The sequence below is a fragment of the Crocuta crocuta genome, unplaced genomic scaffold (assembly GCF_008692635.1).
Source record: "Crocuta crocuta isolate KB4526 unplaced genomic scaffold, BGI_CrCroc_1.0 scaffold130, whole genome shotgun sequence".
Classification (NCBI taxonomy): Eukaryota; Metazoa; Chordata; class Mammalia; order Carnivora; family Hyaenidae; genus Crocuta; species Crocuta crocuta.
The window spans coordinates 14,541,783-14,567,068 of NW_027527920.1; the positions used below are offsets into that span (position 1 = coordinate 14,541,783).

The 25,286-nt window shown below is 36.3% G+C and overlaps 1 protein-coding gene across 1 annotated transcript in view; it reads left to right on the forward strand.

The window, feature by feature from the left end:
- Positions 1–8,798: 8,798 nt before the first annotated feature.
- SLTM (SAFB like transcription modulator) overlaps positions 8,799–25,286 on the forward strand; it is a 43,806-nt gene continuing 27,318 nt past the window's right edge. The window contains exons 1-5 of the mRNA XM_077745357.1: positions 8,799–9,089; positions 9,696–9,783; positions 20,606–20,670; positions 23,391–23,588; positions 24,469–24,516. Coding sequence (XP_077601483.1) covers positions 8,799–9,089; positions 9,696–9,783; positions 20,606–20,670; positions 23,391–23,588; positions 24,469–24,516 — 690 coding nt within the window. The remainder of the gene's footprint in view (positions 9,090–9,695; positions 9,784–20,605; positions 20,671–23,390; positions 23,589–24,468; positions 24,517–25,286) is intronic.

The following is a 25,286-nucleotide window of genomic DNA, read 5'->3' on the forward strand; positions in this document are numbered from 1 at the left end:
TGGGGGAAATACCCAGATGTTTAAAGTCAGTTTGAGCTGTTGGGAGTTGTTCATCTGAGATGATGTCTTCTGGATGCTTCTGCCTTCTAGTGTTAAGTGAATGGCTTGTGCCTGGCTTCCTGGAGACATAGGTACATATACGCACTATGTACCACTATAAGCATGAATAAATGTATAATTATGCCAAAAATTTTTTTCTTAAGCAATCTCAACTTTTTTTTTAGTTTATTTTTGACAGAGAGAGAGGGAGAGAGAGAGAGTGAGCACACATGAGTTGGGGAGGAGCAGAGAGAGAGGAAGGCAGAGAGCTCGATGTAGGGCTTGAACTCATAAACTGTGAGATCATGACCTCAGCCAGGTGGACACTTAATGGACTGAACCACACAGGAGCCAGCAATCTCAACTTTTGAGGTGCTGCTTAAATCTTAAACTTCAATGTCTTAATTTCTTTATGGAACTCAGCCTATTTGTGGATTTCGGCTCTTTAGATTGTTCTGTTTGTGTACTCACGAGTCAATACCAATTGTCTTAAATATAAGTATTTTTTGTAGGCCTAGCTACATAAAATATCGGGTAGGCCTAGCTCACTTGTTTATTACTGTTCTTTTCCAGGTTTTCTAGGTGATTCTTGCTTGTTTCTTCTTCAAAACTAACTTTCTATTCAACTTGTTATACCCCCAGAAAAAAGGATTTGATAGTACAGGAGATGATATAGTATAAACTTGACATCTTTATGATGTTGACCCTTTTAATCAGAAAATGTGGTATATCTATTTATTTAAGTTAACTTTTGAATCTTTCAAAAGTGGTTTATAATTTTCCTCATATATGTATTGGATATTTCTTGTGTTGTTTAAACTTAAGTATTTTATTGTTTAGGGCAAAGAGATTCTACTATATCTTCTATTTGGGTTTTGTTTGTATATATGAAGCTATTTTGAGAGAGAAAGAGATGAGAGAGAGAAAGAGACAATGAGAGAGAGAGAGAGAGAATGTGAGTGGGAAGAGGGGCAGAGAGAGAGAGAGAATTCCAAGCAGGCTCCTGGCTGTCAGCACAGAACCCGATATGGAGCTTGAACTCACAAACTGATCATGATCTGAACCAAAACCAAGAGTCAGACTCTGAACCAACTGAGCCACCAAAGTGCCCAACTATTGCTATTATTTTTTTATATTCATTTTATAGCATGGGTTTAGTGGATACTAAAAGAAAATAAGAACTAACAATGGCTGGGCACTTGTTAGATGTTATATAATTTTACATAAGTTATTTAATCCTCAAAACCAGATTTGGAGATACATAGTATTTCCTTGTTTTCAAGATAAGAAGATACAACTATCTGTAAACCTCAAAAAGTAGAATGTGAATCTATGCTAATATGGCCCCAAAGCCCATGACTTCAATTTCTGACCTATTTTTCATGAATATAATCTACATATAGAAATTCTGGAAAACATATACAGATTTAAAAATTATCATAAGGTGGGTGGGCATCCATATAACTGCACCAGAATCAAGAAATAGAATATTGTCAGTACTTGAGAAGCCCTGCACAGGTTTTGCCAAACCCAACCCCTACCTATTGATTAAACTTCAGCACTTTCTTGAGTTTTCTGGCAGTTACTTCCTTGACTTCCTTTGCATGTAGTTTTACCATTTCAGTATATATTTCTAAACAACATAGATTTTTAAAACATTATTTAAAGTTTATTTTTGAGAGAGAGGGAGAGAGGAAGCTGGGGAGGGGCAGAGAGAGAGAGGGAGGCACAGAATTCGAAGCAGGCTCCAGGCTCTGAGCTGTCAGTACAGAGCCCGAAGCAGGGCTTGAACTCATGAACTGTGAGATCACGTCCTGAGCCAAAGTCGGATGTTTAACTGACAGAGCCACCCAGGCACCCCACAATATAGTTTTGTTGGAATTTATATTGTATTTGAAATGGTACCATATGTATTTCATGTTTGATTTATTCCAACATCATTTTTGTTAGATTTATTCATGTTGTTGCATGAGACTATAAAATTACTCTGTGATACCACCTCACACCAGTCAGAGTGGCTAAAATGAGCCAATCAGAGAACTCTAGATGCTGGCGAGGATGTGGAGAAACGGGCACCCTCCTACACTGTTGGTGGGAATGTAAACTGGTACAGCCCCTCTGGAAAACAGTGTGGAGGTTCCTCAGGAAACTAACAATAGAACTCCCCTATGACCCAGCAATAGCACTGCTAGGAATTTACCCAAGGGATACAGAAATGCTGATGCATAGGAGCACATGTACCCCAATGTTCATAGCAGCACTCTCCACAATAGCTAAAACATGGAAAGAGCCTAAGTGTCCATCAACAGATGAATGGATCAAGAAGATGTGGTTTATCTATACCATGGAATACTACATGGCAATGAGAAACAATGAAATCTGGCCATGTGTAGCAACATGGATGGACCTTGAGGGTGTTATGCTGAGCGAAATAAGTCAGGCAGAGAAGGACAAATATCATATGTTTGCACGTATAGGAGGATTAGGAGGAACTTGACAGAGGAACAAGGGGGAGAAGAAGGGCGGAAATGGTGGGGGAAAGGGAGAGAGGCAAACCATGAGAGACTCTTGAATGCTGACAAAAACTGAGGACTGATGGATGTGGGGGGGAGGGGGGATGGGCATGGAGGAGGGCACTTTGGGGATGAGCACTGAGTGTTATGTGGAAACTAATTTGACAATAAACTATTTGTAAAAAAAATAAATAAATAAAATAAAATTAAATTAAACCACGAAAAAAAAATTACTCTGTGATAATTATCGTATTTTTAAAATTTTAAGTAGGCCCATGCCCAACATGAGACTCGAACTCATGACCCTGGGATCAAGAGTCACATGCTCTAAAAGGAGAGCCAGACAGGGGTCCCAATTATTGCTTAGTATTGTATAGGATTGCTTTGTATGAATATGCTACAATTTATTTATCCATTCTACTATTAACTGATATTTGAGGTTTCTAGTTTGGGGCTATTACAAATTCTGATGCTATATATATTTGTTTTAGGTATACTTGTTGTTTTATACTTAAGATCTATCTGGGTCAAGGATATGTGGTTCTGTAAATTTACTAGATAATTCTAAACTGTTTAATAAAGTGGTTGTATCCATTTGTACTCTTACTCCCACTACCTACTACTTCATATCTTTGCCAACACTTGGTATTGTTAGTCTCTTTGATTTTAGAATTCAAACTGGGGTATAAAGAGATATTGCTGTAGATTTAATTTATAATTTCCTGATTGCTAATGAGATTGATCACTTATATGTGTTTGTGTTTACACCATTTGACTTTTCTCTTTGGTGAAGTATGTTTTCAAGACTTGACCATTTTTTTCCTACTGAATTGGTTTCTTAATTTGCAGGAATTCTTTGCAGATTCTGGTTATGAACTCACAGTTTGTTATATGTGTGAAAAATATCTCTCACTCCATGCCTTGCCTTCTATTCTCTTAATGGTAACTTCAGATGAGCAGAAATTCTTAGTTTTAATGTATCCAAATATATCAATTATTTCCTTTGTAGTCAGTGCTTTTTAGTCCTCATAAATATTTTTTTCTCTACTCCAAGGTCATGATAATTCTCTTAATATTATCTTTGAGGAGAGACAAACCTGAAGGATGGCCTACAAATCATTGAGCTTGGACAACAAACTTATCCCTTGGACTGGAATTTATACCACTGGCTCCCCTGGTCCTCAGGCCTTCAGATTTGGGTTGGCATTATACCGTGGACTTTCCTGGGAATAAGGCCAGGAAATCTTCTTGATCCACAGATTCAAGGGGTTCAAGAAAACCCAAGTATGATACATTTTTAAAATCCATGCACCAAGACATAACTCCAGATTGCATATGGAAGATTTTGGGATTCCTTAGCCTCCATCATTGTGAGATACATATATATAGATAGATAGATAGGTAGATCTCTTTCTCTTCCCACACACGTACACACAGGCACAAACACACAGATATATCTCCTACTGGTTCTGTTTCTTTGAACCTTAATACATGGAAACCTAGAAGCAATCACATTAAATATTAACAGATCAAATATTTCAGATAAATAATTGTCAGTCTAGATTAAAAACAACAATAACGAGTGTATGTTACTTAGAAAAGCACATTTTATTTTTTTTATTTTTTTATTTTTTTATTTTTTAAATTTTTTATTTATTTCTAGGAGAGAGAGAGAGAGAAAGACAGCGTGAGCAGGGGAGGGTCAGAGAGAGAGGGAGTCACAGACTCTGAAAAAGGCTCCAGGCTCTGAGCTGGCAGTCAGCACAGAGCCCGACGCGGGGCTCGAACCCACGAACCGCGAGATCATGACCTAAGCGAAAGTCGGACGCTTAACCGACTAAGCCACCCAGGCGCCCCTAGAAAAGCACATTTTAAAAATATGCTAAAATTTAAAGGCAAAAGATTGGAAAAAGACACATTTTGTAAACACTAACCAAGAGAAATCTGGTATAGCATTTAAGCAAAATAAAAACCACTAAAGATAAAAAGATCACTTAATTAGGGATGAAGATGCAAGAATTGTATATTTCTATATACAATTGTATATTTTTATATATCTAATAAAGTGTTAAAATACATAAAGATGTAAGAATTGTATGTTTCTATATGTCTAATAAAGTCTTAAAATACACAAAGTCACATTTGACGGCTCTACAAACAAATCCACATTCTCATTGTGTAATTCTTTTTTTTTTTTTAAATTTTGGTGCAAAAAGGTGATTTTATTAAACCATGGGGACAGGGCCCATGGGCAAAAAGAGCTGCACTGGGGCTGTGAAGAGTGGCTCATTACATAGTATCTTGTGAAATTCTTAACACACCTCTCACAGTAATTAACATAACAAGAGACAAAAAACCAGTAAGAAAATAGAAGATTTGAACTTTATACTTTGTCAAGCATTTTTATTATTTTCAGAGGGGGCATTTATCTGATTTATGGCTTCTGTCATTACCAGAAGCTATACACTTTCCATTAGGAGAAGAACACAACAATTCAACAGCTGCCAACACTAAATATCTAGGTCAAGCAAAGATTATTTCAAGATGAGAAAGATTTTAAAGCCTATTTGAAAGTGAAGGTAAAAAAAAAAATGAGATTGGCTAGGAAGATGGTAAGCAGAGACTAAGGTCTTTCAAAAAGAAAAAAAGAAACACGGAGTGAACAGTATAGATTGGGGCTTAGCATCAGGAGTAAGGAAGAAAATTCTCTTTGGGAATGGAAATAAACTTTGATGGAAAATAAGACGTTATAATAAAAAGTGCAATGGATTTGAAATCATACTGAATCTTCCTTTTACTAACTCTCTACTCTTGGTCTAGTTATTGACATTTTGAACCTCAGGTTTTTCCACCATAAAATAAAATCATTCAATCTACCCCTATAAGGGTTAAAATTTCCTGTTATAGGCTCTCAGAGCACTGTGCCTGTTTTCCTTCAAGCAATTTCTTATTGAGTGTCTACATTGCGTTAGGAGCCTACACAATGGTGAATGAGAGAGATTAGGTAGTCGTGATCTTCCTAGAGTCTGGCATGCTTGGCACATAGTAAACATGCAATAGATATTTCTTTTTTTTTTTTTTTAATGTTTTTAATGTTTATTTTTGAGAGAGAGAGAGAGAGAGAGATGGAGAGAGAGAGACGGAGGATGAGCAGGGAAGGGGCAGAGACAGCAGGAGATACAGAATAAGAAGCAGGCTCCAGGCTCCAAGCTGTCAGCACAGAGCCTGATGCAGGGCTCAAACCTACAAAGCGGGAGATCATGATCTGAGCCAAAGTCAGAAGCTGAATCAACTGAGCCCCTTCAATAGATATTTCTTAAAAGATGGGCTTATATGAAAACAAAACAGTTAAGAAGTGCAAAAGTATTCAGTAAATGGCAAGAGTCTTTCTACAATAAAATATGTCATTATTACCTTTTAAGCAGTGTTCTTTAAAAAAAATGTTTGCTTATTTATGTATTTTGAGAGAAAGTGTAAGCCAGGAAGGGGCAGAGAGAGAGAATCTCAAGTAGGCTCCATGCCTCCCATGAATTGTGAGATGATGACCTGAGCCAAAATGAAGTTGGATGCTCAACTGATTGAGCCATCCAGATGCCCCTTAAGTAGTACTCTTGATGCAGAAATAAGTACACCATGTTCCTTCACATAATCATATTTCATAAGAGATGAAGACCGAAAAAAAATCATACTAAAGAAACATCCAATTAAAGTGAATTATTTCGAGGGGGAGGGGGAAAAATAAAGTGAATTATTTAAGGGCACCTAGGTGGCTTTGTCAGTTAAACTTCCAACTCTTGACTTATGGCGCAGGTCATAATTTCACAGGTCCTGAGCTGGAGCCCCACATTGGGCACTGTGCTAATAGCGCAGAGCCTGCTTGGGATTCTCTCTCTCTCTATCTCTCAAAATAAGTAAATAAACATTAAAAAAAATAAAGATGAAGTATTTAGATAAGTAATTTCAAAAACCAAAAATCATATCTTAAGTGACAAAATTAAATATTCTATGTTAAAAGTGCAAGAATATTTTTCCTCCACCCTATATTCTATTATAAAAAATTAGATTTATGTATGTATTATGTATAAATAACTTCAAACTTATAAAAATAATTTAAACAGTATACTATTAACAACCTTATGCCTTTCATCTACATTTCCTAATTATTAGCATTTGTGCTACATTTGTCTCCTTAATTATTAACACCTTGCTACATTGAGTTTCGTGATTTGTAACACATCCCGACATTTGTTCTCTCCCTCAACCATTTGAAAGTAAATTGCAGACAGAAAGATACTTCTTCACCTCTAAGAACCTCAACAAGTATCTTCTAAGAACTAAGACATTCAACAGAACCATGATTAAACACTCTAGATGTTTAACATTGGTACAATAATGCAATCTAATATACAGTCAAATTTCCCAATTGTCTCCAATTTCTCTATTTTTCAGTTAGTAGCTTTTTGATCTAAAATCCAAACAACAATCATACACAAAATTTAGTTATCAAATCCCTCTAGACCTCTTTATTTTGGAACTGCTTTACTACTTTTAGGATACTGCTTTTTTGAAGAATCTAGAGCTTTCATTTTGTTGAATGTCCCACAATCGTCTGATTGATTTTTTCTCGAGGAGTTTCAGGTTAAACATTCTTGGCATTTGGGCAGGTGATGTGTCCTTCCCAAGTGCAACAGATCAGAAGGCACACATCTCCATTTTAAGATAATTCCTTTACTGATTTTTTTTTTTAAAGAAAAAGACACACTCACTCCTCACTCACTTTAACTATCACATTAGCTTTTGATTAGTATAAACCCTCTTTACAAGTATTCACAAAGGGTGAGTGCAGGGAAAGCTAGTGGGAAATGAGATCTCAGGTTTAGGGTCAATTTGGCCAATGATTAGTTGTGGGTTCCTAGGTAAGTTTCTTAAAATCTTTATTGAGAGAGAGAGAGAAGTGAGGATTATGACAGATTTCTTAAGATCCTTGGAGTTCTAACATTCTATCACTGTGAATCAAGCTGTACTAGGGACAGAACTGGACTTGGAATCATGAGACCTGGATTTGAGCACCGGTTCGGCCACATACCAGCTATGTGAACATGCACAAGCCATTTAATCTCTCTAAGCCTCGCATAGATTTCACCCCACGGAATTCGGAAGGATTAAGAGGGTTGTTGCATGTCAAAGCACATTATTAACTGTAAAGAATTACCCCAATGTCAAGTATTATTTTATGATGTCCAGTTTTTCTCCTTTTTGTATGGTCAACCAGGAAAAAAAACACAAAGTGAGACAGACCTTGTCAATTTAAGTTTTAAAATCAGAAAATGCCAGGGGCGCCTGGGTGGTTCAGTAGGTTAAGGATCTGACTTCGGCTCAGGTCATGATCTCATGGTTCGTGGGTTTGAGCCCCGTGTCAGGCTCTGTGCTGACAGCTCAGAGCCTGGAACCTGCTTCAGATTCTGTGTCTCCGTCTCTCTCTGACCCTCCCCTGCTCATGCTGTCTCTCTCTCTCTCTATCCGATAAAAAAAATCAGAAAATGCCAGTATAATTACTTGTGCGTCATAATCAGCGTATGGAATTTATAGAACAGTTTTATTCCATACATGCTTAGGCTTTGATAATAAATACTGACTAAAGTTACGAATAGGTACTCACTTGTACAGGCCGGTCCCTCATAAGAAGATGGTGATTGTTCTTGGGATCCCAAGTTTTGCGGGGACAAAACCGAGAACACTGTATGAGAATGGTCACGAATACTTATAAACTAACTTCCTCATTCAGCGATCAGTTTCGTGTTGAGCCCTCAGGTCCAACGGAGAGGAGGATAAACTGAAGCCAATGCAGAGGGAGGGAAGTTGTCCTGTTTATCCAGTGAGTGGGGCAGCCCTGAAACAAACTAAGCCTCCCTGGGCTGAAGGCATGTTTCCGCCTGAGCCAGTTAGTGGGACCTGTCACCTAGGCCGGCCCTTTATATTCTTATAACACTTAGAACCCTTTACGTTATTTTCTAAAATTGCCTCGCGGTTTCTTTCCAGCCTTTTGATTGGAACTCGGGGAACCTAGTTCGTTAGTGCACACTGGCCACATGTTTTCGATTGTTCAGCACGTCTGATAAAGTATCTCCCTAGAGGAGGTTCAGGGCTCGCACACGCCCCTTGGTCCGCGTTGAGTAACACGCGAACTATCTACGCCGTGGAGTGCCTAACACTGTTGTTGCTCAAGTCTCCAGACGCTGCCAGAAAATGGCTAACGAAGCGGCGGGAGAACGGCGGCGCAGCGGACGTTGGTGCGGTTGGACGTGCCTGACCTCCCAGCCCACGCAAGGGGTCGCGCCGCCCAGGTGGCCGCGGCCGGCTCCGAAGAGCGCGCCGGGTGCCGTCCCCCGCGCCAGTGCGCACGCGCGCCCGTCATCCGGGTGCTGGCTGCGGCTGCAGGTTGCGCTGGGNGCTGTGAGGGCTGCGGCCGGCCGGCACGGCCTCCCAAGGGCGATCGTGGAGACCCGGGAGGCGCTCGGTCCCCAGTCTTTGGCGGTGGTGAGCGCGTGCATTTCTTGGCCTCAGAGGGACTGGTTACTTTGGTGACTTCTGCGAAGTTACCGTTTAATTGTGCCCAACCGTTTCCTCCCCATCTTGTGGGGGGAATTGGTAGTGGGAGTTGAGGGGTGGGTCAGAGAGAGGGTTTGTTTTCCGCTGGGTTTTCAGTTTTTGCATCAGAGCAGTAATCTGCTTTTTCATCCCTGATTAGCTTTCTGGCTTATTTGAGTGAGCGGTGGAATTGTAGTAGAGGAGAAATAAGGCTGCATTATAGAAATTAGATGTCTTTTTAGTTATATACTTTCATAGCCAGCAACTTTTCTGCAGTTGAGACTATTTAGACTTTTGTTCAGTATGATGATATGTGATATTTAATTATCTCGACTCGGTAGAATTTAAAACTCCATGTGATTTTGGTACCTACTGGTATTTCCCCGTGAAAGTTTCTCACACTCGTGTAGTTTAATTGCTCTTTTTTGAAGTCGGTTTATGAAATGCCTGGCAATTCTAATGTCTTGAGGCTTGAGGTTTGCTAATTTTTTTTTCGTTTTTATAAAATAAGTTTAGATAGATTGTGTAGCATATTAACTTCTCTTTCTAATGTAGGCTATTGAAGAGGAAGGAGGCGATCCAGATAATATTGAATTAACTGTTTCAACTGATACTCCAAACAAGAAACCAACCAAAGGCAAAGGTTGTTACGAGTTATGAACATATTTTAAAATATATTTTGGTTATATAACTTGCCTCTGCTCTTGTGCCACTTGCCCTGTTTATATAGTGCTACTCTTTGCTATTTCCCTCTGGCACTCTGCCTTCTTGGGTCAAGGAAGAAAAGTTACTGTTGCCAGACTCTGGGTAACTTGTAGCCCTTAAGATTTGGCTGAAGCTGACCTGAAAGTGAGACCAGTTCTTTATTGCTTCTAAAAAATTACAAAGTCAAGTTTCATAATGTTTCTTCCTTCATAGTGTGAAGACCTGAAGAATAAAATACAGTTTAATACACGTCTACCTTGCCCCACAATTGGCAGAGTATTGATGGAATTCCTTCCAAATCTTTCACCTTGGCTCCTGCTGTTTTCTCTAGTATATTAAAATTTTATAACCTTTATGTTTAGTATTTTGTTTCACATGGTGAACTTAATTTCCATTTATGCTATTATACATTTCTGATTTTCAGTGAAATTCAAAAAGACCTCACCAATCATACTAACAAGGTAGGGAAAAAATCCATGATTAATTAGCTTTAAAAAAGTTTTAAATTATAGGGATGTTTTAAAGTTTTTAATTTTGTAACTTTTAAATTAGACTAGAATATATTTCCAGGGTATGGTCATTTAATGAATAGGTAAAAGTGGTTCTAAATTACCATTTTGATGATATAAATGGGATTAAGGTATTTTTAAAATGTTCCAGTAATTGAAATCTTCACCTGAATAATTATAAATTTCTCCCACTCTCCCATAAGGACAGTGGTAGAGAGTGGACATGATGTGGGTATCTGGATCCAGGTACCTGTTTACAAGTTCCATGTAGACTGTGTCATGGACAGTTGCAGAATTTTTAAAAATCTAACTTTCCTTACTGCTGTAAGTGATCCAAATGCCACTCTATCTGCCGTGAACCAGATGGATTGTAACTAGAGTAAAATAATTGCATGGAATATTAATGTTTGATCTTAAGCAATCTGTAGGTTCTAGGACTGGACAGATCTTGACACCATCTCACTATTTTAGTCTTCATATGTTTGCAAGAGTTCGCCTTTTGTGCCAAAGGAAATTGCAAAGGGCTAAGGAGTATTTCCTGGATAGGATGGGAATGACAGAAGTGGAAGCCGAGTTTAGAGGAATAATAAAGTTACCTTGAAAATCTGTGGCTTTCAACGTAACTGACGCGGTGTATCGCTTTGAGAGCTACATTTCCCTGCGTTTAGAGAAACTTGTGCTGAGGAGCCTATGCTGACAAACCAGAGGCTATTTCAAAATGAAGGATAAAAAATTTTGGAAATAAGTTTATGAGGAATTAACCATATTTCTTATAATGATTTTGATTCATGTCATTTGGCTCCTTGTGATAGTTTAAAATATGCCACCTATTAATCATAGTTCCGGATTATTCAAACTGATTATCAATTTTGGCATCTGAAGTAAACCTTATCTGATTGGTTCATTCTCCCCTATTTTAAATTTCTCTGTGTATCTCTTTTTCAGTTATTAGAAACTTCATTCATCTTACCCTTAGAAATAATTTCAGCAGTATAAAATTTTAAGGAGTTTTTCTTCTCTGTATATACAGTGTGTGTGTATATACACATTTTTTTCCTTTATATGGATTTTTAGGATACTTGAACTTTAATTTTTCCGTAACACTGTTGTGAAGGTGTCTTGTGGTCTCTAGTTAGAAGTTGTAACATTTAGTCTTTTGTCTGTAGCAGGCTACTACTGAGTACTTGAAGGGACTCATTCTAGGATGCACATGATAAATAGCTCTTAGCTCCTTAAATTCCATTTATAATTGTACTGAAAGTTCTATAAATTACAAAGACAATGTAAATTCCAAACTAAGAACCTGGTTTGAATTAATGTGCAATTAAAGATGCCTTTAAGTAAGATTGTTTTAAATTTTGAATTAAGTTTAAAAATAATATTTTAAAAAATCAAATTTAAATATAGAAACTTAAAATATCAATAACGTTTTTAAAACCAAGGACTTGAGAAATATTATTTTAGTGAGATGTCAGTTTTTCAGTTTAATTGCTGAATTACTACATTGAATTCTTTTTTCCAAATCTTATTTCACTTAAAAGTATCTACCCTAAAATAACTTCATTTTGGTCACATTACCTTTCCTTCAGTGATTTGTTTTTTTTTTTTTTTTTCTTGGTAAAATTGGAATTTTTACTAGATCATCTGTAAGGCTCTTTTAGTTCTGAAATTTAATGATTATATGTAGCCAAGAGCCAGAAGAAAATGCTTTCTGTTCAACTAAAATAGGTGTGTAAGGAAGGAAGAGTAGAGTTCATAGGTGCTCAGTCAGTGTAAATATTCTTTAGAACAGATTATTAGAAAAGGAAAACAAGGGATTGCTAAGAGGTAGTCATGTAGACATCAGCAAGATACAGCATATATTTGTCAGGGAAAAAAAATTTCTTATGATAATCTTAGGTAGTAAATAAAAGTTAAATGGTGTTAAGAAAGCAAGAGATAAGCTTAATGGGCCTGGAAACATTACTTAGGTGAAATATTAAGTTTATTCTGTTATAAATGCAGGGTCACTATTTCTTTAAAAAATTTTTTTATGTTAAAATGTTTGTGTTTCGGGGCGCCTGGGTGGCTCAGTGAGTTAAATGTTCAACTTTGGCTCAGGTCATGATCTCACAGTGGATGAGTTCAAGCCCTGCGTCCAGTTCTGTGCTGACACCTCAGAGCCTGGAGCTTGCTTTAGATTCTGTGTCTTCCTCTCTCTCTGCCCTTCCTCCAATCATGCTCTTTGTCTCTCAAAAATGAATAAATGTTAAAAATTTTTTTAAGAAATATTTGTGTTTAGACAGATTAGAGGAAGAGGGATCTGTATTCTTAACTATATTTTAGAGTATTTAAAATATGTAGTTATTGCAAGCACAAGCTTGTAATAAATGTTGATAATATTATAGTTGGCTCTAATATTTATAAAATCTGTTTGCATACTGTTAGTATGGTGAAACAGTTTGTAGCTTATACTAATTCTCCCTTCTGAGTCTCTTTACAGCTCTCTTTGCTATGAACTTTTTAATAAGTAACATAGAAGAAAGCTTTACCGGGGAGATTTACTGTCATATTATTTGGGTGTGTGTTGAGAAAGCAGTTAAACAGGTAGAGCTAACTCTTCATTAACTTGTTTTAGAGATTATAGATTTAATGTTTCTTATGCTTTACCTAACAAGGGCATATCGTATTCTTTTGATTGTCAACCTTTAGAGTCACTTCTGAACTTCAGCAGAAGTTATTTTATGTGGTTAATCAGTGTAGTATTCAGAATTATATATAATGCAGTACTTATGTTGAAACACACTTGGAATACTTGTAGGCTTAGTAAAGGTCCAAACTATTACATGAAATCTGATTTTTTTCCTCCTGTAGAAACATGTATAATTTGGGGGTATAGGTTTATTTAAACATCTAATGCCTAATTTTGTAGAGAAAATACCACAGACAATGTAATTAGTTACATGTTTACTGTGTAAAGCTTTCTGAAATTTATGTCTGATAAGAATATTGTAAACTGCATAAAATGTATTTAATACACTATAGTATTCTAGTGCACTTTAATTCTTGCCTTTTTTTTTTTTTTTTTTAATTTTAGTATGTTGAGTGTTAAACCAGTCAGAACTGTGGCATTGAGAAGGGCTTTGGGGACAGGATTGTCATAGATATTTTTGGATACCCACTAGGCTAGAAACTTTGTGAGCATAAGGACATAGTGTTTCATTTACATTAGTCTCTGTAATGCCTAGTATAGTGCTAGGCATGTAGTAGATACTCAGAAAATATTTGTTGAATGAATACTGACGGCCATATGATGACTTTCTTAACTGCTTTTAGAAATATTTCTTTTGATACTTATTTTAATTGCCTGTTTCTTTGTTGGAAGCACGTGTGTCGGAGATTAATGGTCTGTTATCTTTCAAGAGGTACCTTTCTCAACAGCACTAGTGGCTCCCCCTTAAGCACTGATATGTAAAGCACACTTACTCTTAGGACACATGAATCATTGCAACATCCTTTTATTCCTTACCACTTTGTTGCTGGGTTGGAAATCCTCATAACTTTTGCTAGAATGTCATCCAGCCTTAGAAGTTGTGTCTGTCATTTTCGCATCACCAAGTCAGACCTTTTATCTCCACCATTAGAACTTGCAGTTTGTTTTATGCAGTTTATATGCTGGATTATGTTTATCATCAAAGCACTCGTGTACTTTTTCCAGCTGTTTTATTGTGTCAAATGTGGTGTGTGTCAAGGTAGGTAAAATTTTCTAGTTCTTTAAGACAGTGTGCTTCTCCCAAGTTAGTCCTCTTCTAGACATTCTGAGTTAGAAGCAGAGGGCTTCAGACTTCTAACTTTAACTCCTCTTTCGTGAAAATAAAGTATGAATTGTCCAGGAATTAGGGGAAAAAGAAATCTTTATTATTAGTAGCGTCAGAAATGACTTTAATAAGGTTAAAACAATGGTTTAGGGCGTAAGGGTGGAATTTATGGGTTTATTTAATTGACTGTACTGTAGTTCTCACATATATATCATAAAAAAGGGCCTCAAGGTTGTACAGTTCTAGGCGTTAACCATTTACATCCTAAACCCCACAGCCTGAGTTAGCCTTCCATGGCAGATCTGGTACCCTGGCATAGTTGTTTGCTATATAGCTGTACAATATTGTTTCCCTGATTATAAAAGTGAAATAATGCTCATTTAAAAAATGCAGTAATATGGACAAGTACTAAAAGGTGAAAACTCCCCATAATTCCTCCACCCTGAATCTATCACAGGTGTTAACTTGTTTATCTAAGGTGTGTGCGTACGTGTGCATGTACTCATAGGAGATTTATGTTGACAGATTTTTTTCCTTTTTAAAAACTATAATAGGTTCACATCATAGGTGGTGCTTTAATAAAGGCAGAAATTTTCTCTAACCTGGAGAACCAGAAAACAGTAGTCTTCCTCATACATTCTTTTCGTTGTAGCTGCTTATTTATGCTCAGTCGTCCTAGTGACTCTCTCTGTTAGTCATCTGAGTTTTTAAGAACATAGACACCAGGCTCCTCCCCAGAGGTCCGGCTTTGGCTCCTCTGTTGGGGGCACAGGCTGCATTATATTCTAAAAGTTCCCCGGGTGATTCTCACACAGTCAGAGCTAAGAACCACTGACTAGAGCTTGAAGGTTGGCATCATTCTCATTCACCTCTTTCTGCTTGGCAGTTTGCAAATACTTGGCAGTTTTGTATGTTTTACATTTTCTGAAACACTCCACATCACTTTTTTTAGTTCTGACAGCAGGACTTAGAGTTAGCCAGGAGTATTTTATTTTTATTGGAAGAGTAGAAAAGTAACCCATTAAAACTGAAGTTACATTTTTGCTGTCTTTTAGAGTAAAATCTTATGTGTGTACACATGTCCATTTATTTTGTGTGTGTGTGTGTGTGTGTGTCTTTGTTTATACTTTACTTACCTTTAGATGACAAAGTTGACAAGTTTTTAAAAATATGCTTTTGGGGATTTCTGGCTGGCTCAGTTGGTTAAGTTTTCGACATTGGCTCAGGTCCTAATCTCATAGTTTGTGAGTTCGAGCCCCATGTTGGGCTCTGTGCTGACAGCTCAGAGTCTGGAGCTGGCTTTGGATTTTGTGTTTCCTTCCTTCTCTCTCTACCCCTCCCCTGCTTGTGGGTACCAAGTGTGCTCTTTCTCAAAAATAAATAAGGAGTAAAAAAAAATAAAAATAATAAAAATAATGTTTTTTTGTTTTCCGGATTTATTATAATGAATGAATTACCTGCAGATTTTAAAAAATAAAATAAAATGACCTATTAGAAGGCTGTTNGCTATTAGGTCTTTTAGAAAAGTTTTATTAGTAAAATATTTATTAGTAAAATATTAATAGAAGAGATGCTAAAACATTGTATGCAATTGTACGCAAACAACACAAAGCATTGTCTGATTATTTTAAGATACTGTATGTAATTGGGGAGAGGTTGTTGCTGGAAACACCCATGTTCAGTTTGGCTTATATTCTGATTTTTTCTCCCTTTACTCAAACAGCAGTTTTATGACTAAACATTTTCTACATTTTATAGCTTTTGTAAATGTTTATAGCAAAGAGCTGCTCAAGTCACAAAGTTTTTTGACAAAATTTCTTTCTTTCTTTCTTTCTTTCTGACAAAATTACCTTAAACTGAGTGGAGTTTTCTGTTTTGATTTTGGTTTTAGAGGTATTTCTGAACTTGAGAATTGCTAATCCTTATAATGACCATTTTGCCTTTGGAGGAGAAAACCAATTTATGACCCAGAATCCTTTAATCATAATTCTGAAATACAGAATTTCTGAAAACTTGAGTTTTTTTCCTTATTGGTGGAAAAAGTGAAGTTATTTAAGGCCTTAATTTATTTATAGTCTTGATTTATCTTATTTGGCGTGAATATGCATATGTTCACTGTTCCAGAAGCCACTAGGGAACTTAGATTAATTATATATACATCGTCGTACTCTTCTAAAATCTGAAAATTCTTAATTATCCTTAATTCTAAAAATAAGGAATTTGTGGACTTATAAACATTTCTGTCACATAATAAGGAGGTGTTTCTAGCGTCATCTTCCTTTGGTGCATACATTTTTTCTTTGCCATTTTACTCTAGACCCTAAAATCACACAAAGAATGTTGCAGTGTTTTTATGTGAAATTCTGTAATTCCAAAAATAGCCATGTGTTACTACTATGGATAATTTAAGATGTGATACATTAATTTTGCTTCTATATATTTTTTTTGTTTTCTATACATTTCTATATATTTGCTTCTATATATATATTTTGCTTCTAATATATTTTGTATTTTGTTATTCAGACTGTCTTTACTGCCCAACAAATTTTCTAGTTTTGTTCCTCAAAGCAGTAAAGTTAGGTTTCAGTGGTGACGGGCTGTCTTAGTCAGTAGAGCATGAGACTTTTGATCTTGGGGTTGTGAGTTCGAGCCCCACATTGGACATAGAGCCTACTTAAAAAACTTTTTTTAAGGGGCACCTGGTTGGTTCAGTCGGTGAAGTGTCGGATTCTTGATCTTGTTTTTCTGAGTTCCAGCGCTGTGTTGGGTGTAGAGATTGCTTAAAAATACAATCTTAAAAAAAAAAGTTTAGGCTTACGTTACATTAAGCTTTAAGTTAGCTCTTATCCTGGTCATACTGCTTTCCTTTGCACCAGTTCCCATTTCTGTGGCACATGCCTGAATCCTTGAAGGACTAAAGATTAGCTGATTACTTTGCTGTAGGAGTTTCGATAGCACAGGCTTACATAGGAGATAGAGATATAAATGGTTACCGATGGTACAAAAAATGCCAAAAGTGATGGGGATTTTTGGGAGTTTAAGGAGGATTTGGTTTTTCTTTTATTTCTCCTCTGTGACATAAGTTCAGAATTCATAGAGGTACTTTGTAGCATCATCGAAGTTGGGAACTTATAGTCCTTACTGACAGGGTAGGTTTGCACATGATGCTCGTTTGACTGGCCTGCCACCTCCTACCTTTTGTCCCAGTGAGAGCTGAATAGCAATCCAGGCCCTGTTACATCCAGTCTGTGATGTACTCCGTTATCAGTCAGGTAGCATATCTGCTCATTATGTAACATTGTTCTAGGTTCTGGGCCAGATGATGATCATCAGAGCTTTTTAAAATGTGAGTTATATTTTACATGAGCGAAGGATGATACTTTTTTCAGTAAAGAAATCATAATATAGTTTCTAATTCAGCATGTGTAAAGTAAACCCAAAGTTATAAATTATAAAATTAGTCAAAAGCTAGAATGTAAAATTTCAGGATTTTAAAAAAAATTTTGGAATGATCAAAGATGTCTTTATAAAGTTTGTTCATTCTGAATATACAGAATAAAGATGATGTCAGTTCATTTGTAAGACACCAACCAGAATTTTCTTATATTGCCTTTCAGAATTTAAAATCTGTTTCCCAAGATGGTAAAATTTCAATTTTCTTAAACACTATGGTACCTATCAAGTTATTGGTACAGTTTTATCACTGTATGTTTGAAAATCTTGTCCTCATGGTTTTTATGTTTACATGCTGATACATTAAATTTCTAGTGCTTTCGTGTGACACAGCTGTTTAAGACAGTACGGGATAGCAAAGTTGGGCCGTTTTGTGTACCTATGCCTCTTGTTGCCTATTTGTCATGGGGCATGTTACAAAATATTGGAGTCTTACATTTAAATATTCTATAAATGTGGCTTTTGGAGCCTCTCTTTACATTATAAGAAATAACAGTATTAACAACAGGCACATTATAGCTTCTCAGAGATCTAAAGGCTTTGTGGGCTTTGAGAAGTGGGAATATAGGCCTAGGTTTAAATTGAAGCACTGCCTTCAATAGTGTTGTAATCTGATTAACTTTTCAGCAATAGTTTCCTCTTTTATAGAATGGGATAATAGTTTCAGAGTAGCTATGAGGATAAAATAAGTAAATACATTAACGTATATAAAACGTTTATCCTAGTGCCTAGACCATGGAAGCCACTTAAGCAGTGACAGTGACTGCTGGTGTTATTTTTGTTGCTGTGGTATAATTTGGTTTTCCTTTAAGTAAACTAAAGCAAGTGAAATTCACCACAGAATGTGCAAAGTATGTGTAGTTTGTCATTATGCTGGAGGCTGCCATTTTAAAGATAGTATCTTCAAACTGAGTTAATTAACCACTCCTTACTAGGATAATGTCTTTTAACTAGGTCATAGTAAGATGTAGTGGAAAGAATTTCGGACTGGAAATGAGAAACCTTGGCTTCCAGTTCTGACAGTGCCATTTACTAGCATTGGGCAAGCTACTTAACGTCTCAGGCTCATTTTGTCTTTCATAAGATTGTGATTACCTGCCCCATATACCATAGGGGGCTTGGAAAAATCAAAATTTTTTCTCAAATGCTTTGTAAAATTGTAGAGCAGGTTGTAGTCTTAAGGAGTAAATATGTTTGCAGATGTTCTGAAGGATGTCCCTGCAAAGCTCAACTCTGTAGATTACTTGGTGGTGTGTTTTGTGGTCTTCTATTTTTAAAAAGCTTATTTTTCCCCAAAAGAAGCATCTTTAAAGTTTTTATTCAATGGAACTTGATCTAAATGTGATAGAATGTAGTGAGCTCTTTCTCACCTTATAACATTTTCTTTTTCAGGAGAGAAACATCTTCACTTACTTTTTAAAAATAGATAAATAAATGCTTTCTGATCAGCAGACTTTGTTGCTCCTTGCAGTAACTTCCATTTTTTTTCAGTGTTTATTTTGAGAGAGAGTGAGAGAGAGCAGGCACGCATGTGACTAGGGGAGAGGCAGAGGCAGAGAGAATTCTAAGCAGGCTCCACGCCTGAAGCTCAGTGCTCTCTCACACTGTGAGATCATAACCTGAACTGAAATCAAGAGTCACCAGCTGAGCCAACCAGGTGCTTCCCTTGTAGTAACTTCTAATTTCTATTTTCTCTAAAACACAGACACCAACATTCCAAATAGGAAGCGAATGCCACACAAGCTCCACACTTTCTCTTTTGATTCACACAAGCCCATAAGAGACAGGGACAAGCCCACTTTTACCTGGTGGGTTAAAAAAAACAACAGCAACTCCACTCTTAATCTTGTTTTTCACATACCTGGAAGGATCAGACTCTTGTTGCTTTTTTATCACTCCTTTGGGGCGAGGGTTTCAAACTGGGAGTACATGGAAGATAGGGCCTGAGGAGGAAAGGGAGGCACACTTTTTATTTTTTTACAGCTACCTTATACCTAAACCCTCTACCCTGGGGGTCACAGAAGCTTGAGATAGGTACATGGCAGTCCCTGTTTTAGGCAAAGGGAAAAGCTGATTAGTTGGCCTCAAGAAAGAACATCCATTCACATTTCAAAATAAATGAATTTTTAAAAAATTTCAATACAAAAGTTCCAGCAGTTGTGGTTTTTACAGCATTTCAGATGCGTATTGTTATTCAGTAGGTTTTTATGGAGCAGCCTGAAAACAAACTTTTAGCATTGCCTTGGTGGGAAAAAATGTATTTCTTTAAATGTGGAAAACATTTTTAAAGGTCCAACTGCTGATTTGTAAAGTTTGTAGATGCGAGTTGGGTGGGGGAGACCTGTAGTCTATCTGGAAGCTATTAGCAGTTTTCAGTCTGAAGTAATTTCTCCTTGCCTTAATATTTGGTTTATATTTAGGCCTTTGGAGAAATACGAAATAAGCATAAAAGCAGTTACTGTACTTAAGGAATTTCTTTTCTAAATGGTGAAGCAAGACGTATTTGAGAGTACAAGGCATATATTATCGACTGATGAACTGTAAGGTGTAGATTAAAGTATGAGAATTTTATTGCAGAGAAAGCTTTTCGAAGAATAGCATTTAGGGATGGCTTTGTGGGGGCCATTAGCTGTGAACTTATCAGACGTCTCGTGACAGACACAGGACACTGTTGAAAGGTGCTGCTACTTATGGGAGAATTCTTGAAGAGGAGAATTTGAGTGGCATAAAGAAAAATGTATTGTGTATATCGAGTCAGTTAAGATGAAGGGTTCATGTTAGGATTATTGGCGCAGCCTGTTTTTGTGAAACAGCATGACATTCTTAATAAAGCTTTTTTGTTTGGGACAGCTATGAGCAGGTGGTTTATAAGCAGTTCGGGTTAGTTTTGTGGATGATTTGGGAGTAGAGAGTGATACTTTGGGGGTCAACTTTTCCGAATGTTTTTTGCTCTTTAAAGTAATAAAATACTGGTTGTTAGCCCATTTTCCTTCTTTCGCAGGTAAAAAACAGGAAGCAGATGAGTTGAGTGGAGATGCTTCTGTGGAAGATGATGCTTTTGTCAAGGTAAAGTGTTAATTACTCAGGTTAAGATGTTTGTTTTGAGCGTAGTATTTTGCATGATGAATTCATGCAGTTGAATAATAGAAGTATGTAGGTAAAATAAAGATATTTATGTAGTATTGTCAATCTCATCATAGTTGAGAAGTATAATAAGTAACTTTGTTTTTAGTTTAATGAGACCTAGGGCTAAAAATAATTTTTGTCCAGGTCTTTAAGTAGAAATCAGACATAGAGGCCAGAGGAACAGTTACAAGACAATTGATATGTTGATTCCTGGACAAGGTACCGCAATGAAGGTATTGATAATTTATTTTGCATCTGCCCATTGCATTTTTAGTTTTTGTATAAAATACACAAAACTAGCTTAATGTAGTCCTTAAAATGGAGAGAGAAGATTGCTGATGTGTTGCTACTTAGGAAAGATCAAATTAAGAAATTGTCTTGCCCTTTAAAGATAAATAAGTCATTTTTTTTTTGGCTAAAAATGAATGTATTTCAAAACTGACCGGCCAGAAAAATCATGTATATAGTTTTAGCTAGAGTTGCAGCAGTTCTGTGTGTTATTTTTAATCACAGGGTTTTTTTTCAGTGTGTGTGTGTGTGTGTGTGTGTGTGTGTGTGTGTGTTTGTGTGTTTACTAATGTAGTCTGCTAGTTAGGACTTAAGGAATGTGGCATTTGCAGGGATTATTTAATGACCATAGTTTCTCTTAAATTATATATGTTTATACCCCTTATATTCTGTTTTCTATGTAGTTAGTCTGTAAAGTCATAACATCTCTGGGTGTCTGTGTCCTCTACCGTAAAGTCCGCTCGTGTGCATTCACCAGGCCATCTCTCCTGCTGCTTAGCCCTTCCCCGCCCCACGTTACAGGCACACACACAGACCACAGAGGCTCCCACATGCCCTGTACTTTGCACCTTGCACTTTGAGGGTATGCATAGAGAGAAAGAAATGCATGGTTGAGGATTTAAGTCTGAAATCAGATAATTTTAGGAAATATTTGCCCAAGGAGCCATTAAAATTGATGATTGCATGCCTATAATTAGCTTTCATTTGAGCCTTTCAGAGCTCTCCAGTCTCTGTGTTCTGTTATCCTTGTGATATATCTTCCTTTAGGTTTGTTTCTGTGTTCTTATTTTCTCCAGGTGTCTTCACTAGTGAGTGTATGATCAAGTAAAAATTATCCATAACCTGGAAAAACCTTGTGACTTAGTAAACGATTTTTTAATTTCCAAATGTCTCAGTTTCAGGTCTTCAATTCGTAAAAATCTCACATTCATTTGAACTGTTAGGAGGTAGATCCATCCATTCAGCATAACAGTATTGTCTCATGTGCTGCAAAGGATACTTTTGTATTGTTATTAAATGAACCTGGTCATAATGTCTAGAAAAACAGAAGAGCTTTTTTTAAAAAAAATCCTGTTTAAATAAATCTTCAGTTCCTTCTTTATACTTCCTTTTTCACTTTGGAAGTACTGGTATATATGATGTATTTGATAGAAACAAAGTGAATATGCTTATCTCTCAGAATTGGTAATTTTGGAATTTATACAGTAGTGGCAAGTAAGTATCACCTATTGTCTAGACATGAATAGTAGAGTAATTGCTTTTATTTACAAGTGAAGAAAATGGTCAAAGTTGGCATTTCAGAGAGTAAATAAGGTTCCCTGGGTGATTTCCCTTAGTTTCTTTCTCTCCTTCTCCTCCTCCTTTCTCTTCCTCTTCTATTTTTCCCTCTACCCTTGTTACATAATCATCTACTCTGTTTTCACTCTCCAGTGTTCCCTCACTCATATGTGGTGAAGTTGGTTAAACCTACTGCCCTAGAAACCTCCTGCTCCCAAGCACTCCATATTCTAATACAATCATATTTCTTTTCTTTGCCCATCTCCCTCCGAAATTTCTATTTCCTCACTGTAGTTCAGAGCCGAATGGTTGATAGTCATGCCCCTGCCCTTTTTCCCTTTTAACCTAGAAGCCTTTTCTTAAATCTATTATATTTACCGAAAGAATAGGAAAAGAGGAAGGGTGTTCATTGCTTTCAACCCTTTCTCTGCAGTTAAAGAGGAAACTAACTAGATTGCTACTTTTCTTCGTTTCTGTTGATGTATTGTATATCCATAAACTTTGAAGGGCAAACAGAATTCCTTCACGGAGATAACCCCAACCTGTGTTTCCCTGCCTATCTGGGATTATGGCACAATGATGGATTTCAAAATAAATACATTTAATTATTTGAATTTTTTTCAACAGCAGAGTGTTAACAGTTGGGGTGCCTTATTATTAATTAGAAATAAGCTTTGTTAGAATATGTAAGACCTACAGGGTCTTTGAAGTTAAATCATACTATGGCACATGGAGAAATCAAGTCATTTGTGTGAAGTCATGTCTTCTAGGACAACTCCTGGGATGTGACTTAGTAAATATTTAATAACTGGAACTTGAGAGCATCTCCTCCAGTAGCAATCCAGTTAGTGTGTACCTCAGTGTGAGAGCTTTGGGTACTTAGATGCATGGTTCAATAACTTTGGGATTTGACCCCTTCTTTTTAAAGTCACAGTAAATATTTAAGGTAAAATGATTGAACTTTGACTTTGGGAATAAGGTCAAAAAGTATGGTAAGATTTAAACCATGTAGACATGTAAAGTACCAAAAACGTTTGGTGGATAGCCTACACTACTTTGCCTCTAGTTGTACCAAATTTTCTTACCATTAAAAGGACTGTGAATTGGAGAATCAAGAGGCACAGGAACAAGATGGAAATGATGAACTAAAGGACTCTGAAGAATTTGGTGAAAATGAAGAAGAAAATGTGCATTCCAAGGAGTTACTTTCTACAGAAGAGAACCAGAGAGCTCATGAATTAATAGAGGCAGAAGCAATAGAAGATATAGAAAAAGAGGACATCGAAAGTCAGGTCTTTAGCCAGTTTTTTAAAAATGTGACACAGATAAATTAAGTAATAATAAAAAGTATTTTTTTCTAGTTCAATGTAGAAGTCTCAGAATTTTCAAAAATATCATTTTGAAGTTATAGACCACCCAAAATCCTACCACCTAAGGTGACCTTTTAAATTTTTGCTTGTCTTCCACATTTGTGGATATTTTTATATAGTAGGTTACCATGCTTTTAATTGCTGTCTCTTCTACATAATGTTTTCATATAACATACCATAATTTCATAATGCGTGTGCTATACTGCAACTTAATAGATTGATTTCTATGTGTCAAATAGCCACTCCTTTAATTTGGAACATTTACATTTAAGTTGTTTTCTGCCCCATTATGGATGGAGTGTACCAGTTCACTCTGATGTTGCCAACAGTACTGGATGGTAGCTGTTTTTTTTTCTATTGCTATTTTAGTAGATATAAAGGATTAATTTGCTTTGGTTATTATTAAGGGTGGGTTATTATTAAGGGTGGGTAGTTTAAAGGCATATAATTTTAAAAATTATTTGATTGAAATAGACAATTTGTCTTGTTTTGAAGTTATGTTAGTGTCTCTTAAAAACCAGTGGATTAGAGAGTCAGTACTGTTAATATTCATGCTTAGAATACATCTACTTAATCAAATAAATGAAGGGCTCAGGAGATTTTTGTGATCCTTTATCAGTGTGACTATTTTTATGTTGGCATAAAAAGTGTAGTCTGAATTATTAAGTGTTGACTTAGTACCGACGGTATCATAGACACTGTGCAGAATACAAGGCAAGTGATAGTTGGGTATAGCATAAAAGCATTCTCATGTTACCCAGATATTTTGTAAAGCAAAGCTATTGTATACCCTTTTACTTAGGAAATTGAAGCTCAAGAAGGTGAAGATGATACCTTTCTAACAGCCCAAGTAAGTTTACATTTAGTCCTCTGAATGTGATATTGTGGGTGGAAGGGCTTGGAAAAGGAATCTTATTTTGACTTCGTAATTCTCTTAATTCATAAAACTGCTTTAGACTCAGGTTAAATACTGGTGTATACAAAATATTTAAAATTGGCATCTGAAATTTCTGTTGCCACAAAGGTAATTGGAAGATATTATAAGGTTCCTACCATTTTCAGAATAAAAATAAAAATAGTCCATCCTTTCTGTTGAAAAACAAAAAAACAAAACAAAACAAACAAAACGAAGCACCTCTGGTTACCAGTCTTTTGAGAAGTCCACACTCTCCTTGATTTTTTTTCTGGCACTTTGCAATGAAGTAAATAATTTAAAATACCCTTATCAAAGCTTTATTTAAGATTTTGTTAATTTAACACACCTGTGATGGGCATAATATAAAAATGATAAAAGTCTCTGTTCTAGAAATTTACTCAGGGTGTGTGTGTATGTGTGTGTGTGTGTGTGTGTGTGTAGAAAATGACTATCCTGCTATTGTGTGTCGTGTTGTTTTTGGTATATGTGATTTATATAGTGTACATTTTGAAGTGTGACTTATAGGGGCTATAAACACATTTATATAGCTTAGTTGCTACAATGTTTTCTTTTTAACTTATCCTTTGTTTTTTTCCTCATCTGTACTCAAGAACCCCTTTTTCATCTGCCTTCTTTAAATAGTATGCTTTGAAATAGAGATAGGAGTTTTCTCTCTTCACTAGATTAAGAAAAAAATAGTGATC